Here is a 12,334-nt window from a genome sequence, read left to right as displayed (position 1 = left end):
TTCTCAGACTTTCATGTGACTATTTGGTCAACTTACAGTTGCTCGTCAAACTGGCAACTTCATTATGCATTATAAGGAGTGGCAAAAGCATAAATATGTTGCAAGAACTCGGAGGTACTTCAAACCTGTCAAGACAGAACTAATCCACTTACCGTGCATTTCCTTGACACGAAGTGTGTTTTGATGCAGTTTATGTTTAAGGATTAATTGTTCCAAGTAATAAAATGTTTTCTTATGTGGAGTCTAAAGGACAAACAACAGAAATAGGAAGGAGAAACTATTAATTTAGTCAGAAATAAGATTGTAATAAAATTATTTTCAAGTTATAGTGTGAAAAATCTTCATACCGAACTATTCAAAACAAATAAAATTTCAAATGATAAGCACATATCAAAGCATGCTGCAAGATTTTGATGAGGTATATCTACAGAATAAAAGTTTCACTAAACCAAGTCAAAATTATCTAACATCATGTAGTGTCAAATGGTTTCCACTCCAACTATTGCCAGTTAATAGGCATACTTAGCTTGCAGCTAAGGGGGCACAGTGGTTAGCATTGCTGCCTCACAGCGCCAGCAACGCGGGTTCGATTCCCGGCTTGAGTCACTGTCTATGCAGTTTACACGTTCTGCCGGGGTCTGCGTGGGTTTCCTCCAGGTGCTCCGGTTTCCTCCCAGTCTGAAAGACGTGCTGCTTAGGTGCATTAGCCATGCTAAATTCTCCCTCAGCATACCCAAATAGGGACCAGAATGTGGCGACAAGGGGATTTTGACAGTAACTTTATAGCAGTGTTAATGTAAGCCTACTTGTGACACTAATTTAAAAAATACACTTACTCGCAACTGACAGCACTGCATTTTTAAAAGTTCATTCTTGAAATGTGAGTATTGCTGATGAAGCCAGCATTTATTGCCTATCCCTAATTGCCTTTGACAAAATGGTGGTGAGCTACTTGAACCACTGCAATCCATGTTGTGTAGGTACACCCCCAATGCTGTTAGGGAGGGAGTTCTAGGATTGTGACCCAGCGACAGTGATGGTATAGTGATATATTTCCAAGTCAGGATGGTGTGTGGCTTGGTGGGGAATTTGCAGTTGGTGGTATTCCCATGTGGCTGCTGTCCTTGCCCTTCTAGATGGTAGCAGCCGTAGGTCTGAAGGTGCTGTCTGAGGAGGCTTGGCGAGTGGTGGAGGGAGTGAATGTTTATGGATGAGGTGTCAATCAAGTGCTGCTTTGTCCTGGATGGTGCCAAACTTCTTGATTGCTGTTGGAACTGCACTCATCCAGACAAGTGGAGAATATTCCATCACACTCCTGACTTGTGCCTTGTAGATTGCAAACAGGCTTCAGGGAGTCAGGGGGCAAATTACTCACCACGATTCCTAACCTCTGACCTGCTTTTGTAGCCACGGTATTTATGTGGCTAGTTTTATTGCAATAAAGAATCATACATTTAACAGTATTTATACATCTATCTTTTAAAACATAATAAATGCAAAGGCTTTTAATGTTACTGTTGTACTGTTAAAACATTTTATTCACCTTCTGTCGGACTTGTACTACTGCTTTCCAATAGTCTTTAGCTTCAACACGGTGACAATCATCACACATCTGTTGCAGGATGACAAAATCTATCACAAAAACTTGCTGCAAGATTGCTCCACTCATTACCTGCACACAAAATCCTCTGTTAGGAAAGTTAAAACACATTGAATATTAAATGTTGCGATTTAATTTTAGAATTGCAACTAGGTGCACAAAGTAAGAACTGCTTCATTAATCAAAAAGTCAAGACACCCAGGAAATATAAAACACTCAAACATGTACAACAATGAGTAGTAAATTATCTGACAAGAAAAACTAATAAAGAGAAAAAGAAAAAAAATCGAATCCATCGTCTCATACGAAAAACTGATCTTAATATCTACAAAATATCTGCCTCAAACTGAGTGGTACAGTAAACCACTAACTGCTTAAGTTAACATTCCAATTTTTACATCAATATTCTCAATGCTTCCAGTCAAGGTATTTAATGTAACAGAGGGAGAATGCCACTTCAGGAAACTTCAGATTTAAAACACACCAACACTTTCCCCAATAAATGAAAGAACCAAAAAAAGTATTCACTATTGTTGAAAAATTATTTTCTTCTCACCTCCTTTTGAACTGTAAGTTTGACCTTTATTCTTTTGGAATGAGGTTCAGTCCAAATAAAGCCAGCATCAATTAGACGTACCTGAATAAAATAAGTAACTAATGTTGAAAATGCAAAACAAAAGTATCTCCACAATTTATTTTCCCCATTAAATAAATTTACATACAAAAACAGAGACTTGTTCAAATTAGCAATATTTTACTTCATACTTAAAATTGCATGAAAATTCCAGGATAAAGTATTTGGTGCTCATTCATTCACCAGACCATCCCAAAATTCCACAATTTGCCACGTTTTCCCTCTGCCAAGTTTCTCCCCACTTCTGGTACACCTTTTTTAAGCTATCAGGTAAAGATGTATATGAAAAATAGAATTCCTACAGTGCAGAAGGAGGCCACTTGGTCCATCAAGTCTGCACTGACAACAATCCCACCCCCGCCCTATCTCCGCAACCCCACACATTTACCCCACTAATCCCTCTAACCTATGCATCCCAGGACACTATGAGGCAATTTAGCATGGCCAAACTAACCCGCACATCTTTGGACTGTGGGAGGAAATCGGAGCACCCAGAGGAAACCCACGCAGACACAGGAAGAATGTGCAAACTCCACACAGACAGTGACCCAAGCCAGGAATCGAACTTGGGTCCCTGGCGCTGTGAGGCAATCTCCCAACTCATCTGGCTTTCATGAATACAAGATGATGCCCTCTAAATTTGATACATTTTCAGCTCCTTGTCCACCTGAACCAGGCTTCAATGAAAGTCTCCTCCATTTAATTTGAGTGGGTTTTAGTGTATTCACTCTCAATAGTAGCATTCAAGTGGCAGCCTTGACTTTGTTTTTTTGCATATGTCCTGTGCTGAACCCACAACCTTCTGGTTCAAGAGACAAGTCTATTACTAACGGAGCCACAGCTGACATTATGATTATTGTGTATAGATTGTGATCAGGAGGCACAGTTCTGCTTAGCATGCATGACCATGTTGATCTTACTTCTATCAATCGATAGTTTGAACTCCTGCCATCAGTTTTCCACAAGGCGTATCAAAGTCACAAATGCAATCTATGTCTCTGTGACATAGATAAACAATCGCTCCTTGTTTTCCTCAGTCCATCTGCAGCCTTTGGGACTCACTTATCAAAAGTCTGCAAGTGCTCTCCACTGTCGTCCAGCTGGCTGTAATTGCGCTCACCTACGTCCATGCTCATCTATTCAGTTGTAGCCAGAGAATCACCTTCTCTTCAGACTCCCCGCTCTGTTATCTGTAACCTCACCAAGGATCTATCCACGCCCCTTCCTATTTTTCAATGACATGCTGCCCCTTGGCAATATCATCCAAAAATACTGCAGTAGTTTTCACATGTACACTGATAACACGTAGTTCTCCCTTACTACCAACTCTGAGTAAACTATCACACTGCCCTGCCTAACATCAAATACTGGATAAGCAGAAGTTTCCTCACAAATATTGGCAAGACCAAAGCCACTGTTGTAATGTCCCCACCAAACTCTGTTCTCTAGCCACTGACGCAATCCCCGGTAAATACGAGACTAAACAATCTGTTTGGAACTATGGTGTCAAATCCAATCCCAAGATGAGCCTCAGATCCGCATATTTGCATCACCGCCAAAACTGCCCGTTTCCACCTCCATAACACTGCTTGATTCCACCCACCAAATTTACAGAAAGAGACACTTTCAGATTCAAGATAGAAGCATCATGCTTGTTGTATTTTAAATATGTCTAAATATAAATACATTGAGGGTATGATGAAAAGACAAGGGAATTTTTAAGTTATAAACAACAGCAATTGACAAAATAGAATTTCAAATCACCAGTAAATCAGCAATGTTATTACTGTAATAATTATTGCAGCTCATATGAGAAGACAATGCTGGTGTTCATGGACAACTGTGGAAAATATTCAAGTAGCGTAATTATCAATGGATTTGAATTCGATGGCTAACATTTTTCATTGGATAGCAAAACAACTACAATTTGAAGCTATGAAACATAAATATTTTGACTAAAATTAAATGATCATCCCTGAAAAGCAAAACATGAAATGAAATACAATTTTGTCATAAGATCCTGTCTACTAACTTTGGTCAAAGCAGACTTCAGTTTTTTAAGGCACAGCGTTAAAAGTTCTCTTGATTCCAATGCACACTGTATCCATGTTCCTGGAGGCTGAAGATATCTGTGGAGCAAAACCAAACGTCATTAACTGAGTTAATTCATCCAGGAAATCATCAAGCCATTACTCATTAATATATGTGTCAATCAGGGCTGATATTTGTCCACTCAACACCTGAAAATATTGGACGCCAGTGGATGGATAGATCCTGAATGATCAATCACTGGGTAGCTACAAGTGTCATCTGCTGGTAAACTGCATTGTTTAGCTAGTTGAAATTTTAATCCACAAGTCTTCATTCTGCACCTGACAGTTTGCATTTAGCTGAGCGAGCATCTTGCATAATTAAATTTGGGCACTCTTAGCATTTCAATTACTTTCAGCATTCATCAGACACACATCTGACTTAGCTTAAAAAGAAATATACTGTTAATAACATTTACTCAGGTTCAACATACATTGGGCGGCACGGTAGCAGTGGTTAGCACTGCTGCTTCACAGCTCCAGGGTCCCGGGTTCGATTCCCGGCTCGGGTCACTGTCTGTGTAGAGTTTGCACATTCTCCTCGTGTCTGCATGGGTTTCCTCCGGGTGCTCCGGTTTCCTCCCACAGTCCAAAGATGTGCGGGTTAGGTTGATTGGCCAGGTTAAAAATTGCCCCTTAGAGTCCTGGGATGCGTAGGTTAGAGGGATTAGCGGGTAAATTAGCAGGTAAAAAAAAGGGATTAGCGGGTAGGGCCTGGGTGGGATTGTGGTCGGTGCAGGCTCGATGGGCCGAATGGCCTCCTTCTGCACTGTAGGGTTTCTATGATTCTATGATACTAAGATTCAACCTTCTTCTGGCAAAAAAAAAATCGAAGAGCATTGTTTCCCATGTTCAACACAATTTAAGCATATTAAATACTATGCAGTGCCAGAGACCTGGGTTTGATTTCAGCATTAAGTGACTTTGTGGAGTTTGCACCTTCTCCCCATGTCTGCATGGGTTTCCTCTGGGTGTTCTAGTTTCTTCCCACAGTCAAAGGATGTGCAGATTAGATGGATTAGCCATGGTAAATGCATGGAGATTATTGGTATAGGACGAACGGGAGGGTTTGGATGGGACGTTCTTTCGAAGAGTCAGTGCAGACTCGATGGGCTGGATGGCCTCTTTCTGCACTGTAGGGATACTACGGTTCTAACACAGATTCAACCAACTGTTTTTTCCATATCAATTTTCATAACTGTTCTGACTTTTGACTCAAGAAAATTATCTGCAGATTAGTAGCCATTACAATATGAATTTAAAAACAAAATCAGATTTCTCATAAGAACATAAGAAATAGGAGCAGGAGTAGGCCATCTGGTCCTTCGAGCCTGCCCCGCCATTCAACAAGATCATGGCTGATCTGAAGCGAATCAGTTCCACTTACCCGCCTGCTCCCCATAACCCCTAATTCCCTTATCGATCAGAAAACTATCTACCCGTGATTTAAACATATTCAACGAGGAAGCCTCCACCACTTCAATGGGCAGAGAATTCCAGAGATTCACTACCCTCTGAGAGAAGAAGTTCCCCCTCAACTCTGTTCTGAACCGGCCCTCCCTTATTTTGAGGCTGTGCCCTCTAGTTCTGGTTTCCCTTCTAAGTGGAAAGAATCTCTCCACCTCTACCCTATCCAGCCCCTTCATTATCTTATATGTCTCTATAAGATCACCCCTCATCCTTCTAAACTCCAACGAGTACAGACCCAATCTGTTTAATCTCTCCTCATAAGCCACACCCCTCATCTCCGGTATCAACCTGGTGAACCTTCTCTGCACTCCCTCAAAGGCCAATATATCCTTTCGCAAATAAGGGGACCAAAACTGCACACAGTACTCCAGTTGCGGCCTCACCAGTGCCTTGTACAGTTGCAGCAAGACCTCCCTGCTTTTATATTCTATCCCCCTCGCGATAAAGGCCAACATTCCATTCGCCTTCTTGATCACCTGCTGCACCTGCAGACTGAGTTTTTGCGATTCGTGCACAAGGACCCCCAGGGTCCCTCTGCACAGTCGCACGATGTAATTTTTCTCCATTTAAATAATATTCCAATTTACTATTATTTCTTCCAAAGTGGATAACCTCACATTTGCTAACATTATATTCCATCTGCCAGATCCTCGCCCACTCGCTCAGCCTATCCAAATCTCTCTGCAGACTTTCCGCGTCCTCCACGCAATTCGCTTTCCCACTCACCTTCGTGTCATCAGCAAACTTGAATACCCTACATTCAGTCCCCTCCTCCAGATCATCTATGTAAATGGTAAACAATTGAGGCCCCAGCACCGATCCCTGCGGCACGCCACTGGTCACCAACTGCCAACCAGAAAAGCACCCATTTATCCCAACTCTCTGCTTCCTGTTAGATAGCCAATCCCCAATCCACACCAACACCTTACCCCTAACTCCGTGTACCCCAATCTTCTGCAGCAACCTTTTGTTGCTATATCCCAGTGTTCATATCCCAGAACTGGCTAGTTGAAAACAACTTTACCTGTGTGACAAAATTTCAAACAACATTTTTGTTTATCATCTGAACTGCAGAATGGGAGAGCAGAACAGGATTGTCGGAAAGAGGTTATGACTATTTATGGTGGTGGATGGCTGGCTGAATAAGCCAATGAACCTAGGCCAAAGGAAAGTGCTGTTTACATGTATATTTTGTATTCCACTGCCCGTTGCTGTTGGAGACTATCAATTTGTTTGGAAAATATGGCATTTAATCATAGTGCTGTATTATTCAAAAAGGTATAATGGGAACAGCAGATGAAGCTCAATTTAGTTTCCATTTAATATAAAACAATTTTAGATTATAAAAGCAAGAAGCCAATTTTAGTTTATAATAATGGAGAATGATTTACAATTCTAAATATATTTACAAAGTTATCTCGGGTACACAGAAAATTGTGTGTGCCTGGATAACTGTTTTCATCTAGAAAACATGCGATACCTCCAAAATGTAAATATTTGAATCAAAGAGGAAATTTATCATCTTTGTCAACTATGAATTACTATAAATTTGCACAAAGTATAAAATTTAAATGCCTTAAAAAGCCACAGGTTTGTTAAATCTCTTCAGTTCAATCTTTCTAATTTAATATTTAAACAATGCCAAGGTAGCTGCCAGAAAAAGAAACATTGGCTCAAATGTTCTGATCTCCAGATCATCAGAGAATGGACATACAACCCAAGGTCTGTATCGAGGTATCATGGAAGTGGAATTGTCCAAGAAGTTTGAACTTCTAATCGAAAATTCCTATTAGGAAATTGTGTAGGAATCCTACTCAAAATAATCAACTCTGAGCTAGAGTTGAAGATTTCGGACAGTTCTGTCAGACTTAACTAAATAGTTACCAGAAAACCTTTTTTTTAATTTCAGCTTGTCCAATTAAGAGGCCAGCTTCTCAGTGTAATGGTTGTTGATAAACTGACTAGTGTGCCTATTAGTGGCCAATGCAGTGTGAAAATATCTTTGATTAGACAAGCTGGAAGGACAACCGTTTTCAGATTTAAAACAACCAGATCAACCACAGAATGAGTACCAGTGTTCTGCAGAACCCAGTTTGGGAAATGCTGAACTATCCAAATCATTTTTGAGAATTTCTGATTCTTAACTGTTTCCATGTCGATACTAAACCATCAGCTCTCAAAAAAATTCAGGTTGCTATTTATACACAGGAGAATAGGGCATTTTATAATAAGTAAATGCTTCCTTCAAAAATATAAATAGACAAATTTACATTCAGCCAGGACTATAAGCGCTGCCCCTTGCACAGTAATTCAGTTCAGAATCAACAGGCAACCAATTCTAACAAAATTACTCACTATGAAATTTCAAGCACAAAAAGGTCAATTCTTCCAAATTAATCTGTTGCAGGGAAGCACTTCATTTTACCTCAACAGACCAACATCTAACATTTAAATTAGTGAAAATGTGTTGCTTTCAATGCCATTATCACATAAACACGCTTCTCTGAATAACAAAAATAGTCCAAATTATTTCTAGTCCACAATCATTACCTTTCACATTGTTTGCAGAAATTTACATTTACTTGTTTTGGGATTCCTTCCGTGATGTCAACTTGGATTCGCAAGCAGGCAACGCACATGTTTGCAGGATTTGGCGAGATGGGAACACCACACTGGCAGCACAGGCTGAGAACAGAAGCAAACCAACTGAATTTGAATCCAAGAGATTACTTAGTTTACCCTACAGATGAAGATCTAGATCATTAATATACACATCACAAACCTCTGGTTAAATGATCAGGAAAAGGAGAAAAAGTTCAGCCATACTATTAATAAATTAAATAATCTACTTACATAAGTGCCTGGGTGCTCGCAGCAGGTTCTGTCATATATTCCATCACGGCAATGATGACCAATACAACGTGTGCAGATCTGTAAGAGAAGGCAAAACAAGTATGTCAGTAAGTTCATCGTCAGATGCTCAAGCCCTCCCTCCTCCTCTTCCACCCTCCACCTTCTTCCCCCACTGAATCCCCATTGAATTCCCTCTTCCAAACAACCAACTGTCCCTCCCCAAACTTCCTTTACTCTACTCCCTCCCGTTCACCTCCACATGCCCATTCCCCATCACCATCTCTAGTCCTTCCATCTCACCCCTGCTATTTAGCCTATTCACCCCATTACTCACATCTACCCCTTTCTACATTTCCTCCTCAAATCTCTCCTCTCAAATCACCCTGGCCTTTACTCCCATCTCCCCTTTTCCCCATTTATTCCAACTGACCCTCCGCATAACTGCCCATCCCTTTGCCCCAATTTATATTCTCTGTTCTTCACCCCACCTACACTTCCACCATCTCCATATCCCCCCTCCCTCAACAAAATCTTACTCCTCCCTCCAAACCTCTGCCCCTTCACCCCAATCTTTCCCCTCTTCATCTGTCTATCGCCCTCCATCCCCCCACTAACAGCACCTCCCCGTCTCCCCACCCCATGTCACCCCCACCAACAATCAATCAACCCAGTGTCACTAACATTCCCCCCACCCCCTCAGTTCCCACAGGTGTCCCCACCCCATCACTCTGCTCCCCCCACATGCCCCATATCTCCATGGGCCGCTGACACTCATAGAATCATAGAAACCCTACAGTGCAGAAGGAGGCCATTCGGCCCATCGAGTCTGCACCGACCACAATCCCACCCAGGCCCTACCTATCCCCACATATTTTACCCGCTAATGCCTCTAACCGACGCATCCCAGGACTCTAAGGGGCAATTTTTAACCTGGCCAATCAACCTAACCCGCACATCTTTGGACTGTGGGAGGAAACCGGAGCACCCGGAGGAAACCCACGCAGACACGAGGAGAATGTGCAAACACCACACAGACAGTGACCCGAGCCGGGAATCGAACCCGGGACCCTGGAGCTGTGAAGCAGCAGTGCTAACCACTGTGCTACTGTGCCGCCCTCCCCACCTGTCTCTCACAAACCTCAGTCTCTTACCACACCAGTCCACAGCCCTCCAATACCTCACTCACTCCTCCACCCCACCCCGTGGCCCCCGCGCTGCCCTCCCCCCACGCTCCCCATGCCCCCGCGCTGCCCTCCCCCCACGCTCCCCATGCCCCGGGCTGCCCAACCCCCACCCCGCCCCCCCCCTCCCCCACCCCTCCCCCCCGCGCTGCCCCTCCCCCCCACGCTGCCCCTCCCCCCCGCGCTGCCCCTCCCCCCACCCCTCCCCCCGCGCTGCCCCTCCCCCCACCCCTCCCCCCGCGCTGCCCCTCCCCCCACCCCTCCCCCCGCGCTGCCCCTCCCCCCGCGCTGCCCTCGCCCCTCCCCCACGCCGCCCCTCCCCCCGCGCCGCCCCTCCCCCCGCGCCGCCCCTCCCCCCACCCCTCGCCCCTCCCCCCACCCCCCCACCCCTCCCCCCTCCCCCCCTCCCCCCTCCCCATCCCCCCTCCCCTCCCCCCACCCCTCCCCTCCCCCGCCCCTCCCCTCCCCCGCCCCTCCCCTCCCCTCCCCCGCGCCGCCCCCCGCCCCTCCCCCTGCGCCGCCCCTCCCCCCACGCCTCCCCCCATGCTGCCCCTCCCCCCGCGCTGCCCCTCCCCCCGCGCTGCCCCTCCCCCCGCCCCTCCCCCCGCGCTGCCCCTCCCCCCGCCCCTCCCCCCGCGCTGCCCCTCCCCCCACCCCTCCCCCCGCGCTGCCCCTCCCCCCGCCCCTCCCCCCACGCTGCCCCTCCCCCCGCGCTGCCCCTCCCCCACCCCTCCCCCCGCGCTGCCCCTCCCCCACCCCTCCCCCTCCCCCCGCGCTGCCCCTCCCCCACCCCTCCCCCCGCGCTGCCCCTCCCCCACCCCTCCCCCACCCCTCCCCCTCCCCCCGCGCTGCCCCTCCCCCCGCGCTGCCCCTCCCCCCGCGCTGCCCCTCCCCCCGCGCTGCCCCTCCCCCCGCGCTGCCCCTCCCCCCGCGCTGCCCCTCCCCCCACCCCTCCCCCCGCGCTGCCCCTCCCCCCACCCCTCCCCCCGCGCTGCCCCTCCCCCCACCCCTCCCCCCGCGCTGCCCCTCCCCCCACCCCTCCCCCCGCGCTGCCCCTCCCCCCACCCCTCCCCCCGCGCTGCCCCTCCCCACCCGTACCGTCACATACCCCCACCCCTCCTCACTTGTTGTCCCCTTTGCTGCCGCCCCCCCCTCTCCCAATTCCCTCCACGTGCTCCCCCCATTATTCTTCCTCCTTCTGGCCGCTGGCGGCGGAAGCGCTGTGTAGGAATGTACCGGTCTCTGGTTGTGAGCCGCGAGCCTGTTGTCCCGCAGCCCGAACCCCGCGTGGCTCGCGGTTCCCCCTCAGCAGCCCCGGCTCCGATTGGCTCCGGGGAACTCAGCACCCCGCCGCCGCGCGCCGCCCTGAGGCCCCCTGCTGAGAGTTTCCGGTCCCTCTGGCAGAGCTGTCCACGACGCGCCTGTCAGTGAGATTGAACACTTCGCTTTGACAAATAGAATTATATAGTTATTGATTGGCATTAAATAATGACCTAAAACTCTTTCTTATTTTAACAAAATCGATGGATACTTGTCCTGCTGTGCTGAGAACAAGTGTCCATGTTTGTCCCCCAGTTTCCCAACCTGGAAAACCGAACAACAGTTTCCAAACTGTCAGAACTCAAAAAGAACCAGGGGTTTAAGCCCATGTTCAGTTAAAACATGTCAGTGCGACATTCCAGAATTCGTACAGAGGAATACTGACAAAAACAGTATTATCATCACAACTCCAGATTGCACTGATTTCCAGTGAAGCATCTATACCCAGAGGAATGCCCTCCGTGCCCTTTTCCACCGGCGGAGGCGTTTCCTGTACGGGCTGCTGCTGCACACCTTTCACTACCGCGTCCTCGCCCGTCGCCCGGATACACCTTGGCGGGCCTTGTTGCCGCCGGGCGGCGGAGGTCCCCAGTGGAGGTCCCTCTACGGGGGGATCTCCCCCAATTATCTCGGGTACCTGGGGTGGAGGGTGCTGCACGCAGCAGTGCTGTACAACCGTAGGTTTTTCCGGTACACGGGCTCCTGAGACTGCCCTTTCTGTGGCCTCGTGGAGTCCGTGGACCATGTCTACGTTCTGTGTTTTAGGCTGCACACCCTTTTTGGTTTCCTTAAACACCTTTTACAGATGTTTTGTTTGCACTTCAGTCCCACGCTCCTAATCTACGGGCACCTGGTGCGGAGAGGGGCGGGTCGGGATGCCGACCTCCTCGTGAACCTGCTCCTGGGCCTGGCAAGACGCACCATCAATAGGTCCAGGCAGCAGGCGATCGACGGGGCCGTCCATCCCGATTGTCTGCCCCTCTACCGCGGCTACATTCGCGGCCAGGTGTCTCTGGAGAGGGAGCATGCGGTGTCCACGGGCGCGGTTGACGCCTTCTGCGACCGCTAGGCGCCGCAGGGGCTGGGGTGTATTATCGACCCTGATAATCACCTTTTGGTTTGACGTTTTAAGTTTCCTTTCGACTTTGATTTTGGTTCGGGCTGTTCCCCCCTTCCTTTTGGGGAG

At 47.4% G+C, this 12,334-nt stretch overlaps 1 protein-coding gene across 1 annotated transcript in view; it reads right to left on the bottom strand.

The window, feature by feature from the left end:
• Nucleotides 1–11,245, bottom strand: part of nmd3 (NMD3 ribosome export adaptor) — a 43,644-nt gene extending 32,399 nt beyond the window's left edge. The window contains exons 1-7 of the mRNA XM_078209032.1: nt 11,065–11,245; nt 8,648–8,725; nt 8,345–8,479; nt 4,267–4,363; nt 2,157–2,237; nt 1,544–1,672; nt 153–243 (exon numbers count right to left, since the gene is read on the bottom strand). Of these exons, the coding sequence (XP_078065158.1) occupies nt 153–243; nt 1,544–1,672; nt 2,157–2,237; nt 4,267–4,363; nt 8,345–8,479; nt 8,648–8,691 (577 nt within the window). The 5' untranslated portion in view covers nt 8,692–8,725; nt 11,065–11,245. The remainder of the gene's footprint in view (nt 1–152; nt 244–1,543; nt 1,673–2,156; nt 2,238–4,266; nt 4,364–8,344; nt 8,480–8,647; nt 8,726–11,064) is intronic.
• Between the last annotated feature and the right edge of the window lie 1,089 nt (nt 11,246–12,334).

The sequence above is a fragment of the Mustelus asterias genome, chromosome 3 (assembly GCF_964213995.1).
Source record: "Mustelus asterias chromosome 3, sMusAst1.hap1.1, whole genome shotgun sequence".
NCBI classification, from domain to species: domain Eukaryota; kingdom Metazoa; phylum Chordata; class Chondrichthyes; order Carcharhiniformes; family Triakidae; genus Mustelus; species Mustelus asterias.
Note: the sequence above shows the minus strand (reverse complement) of the source record. Positions and strands in the feature narration are given on the sequence as shown.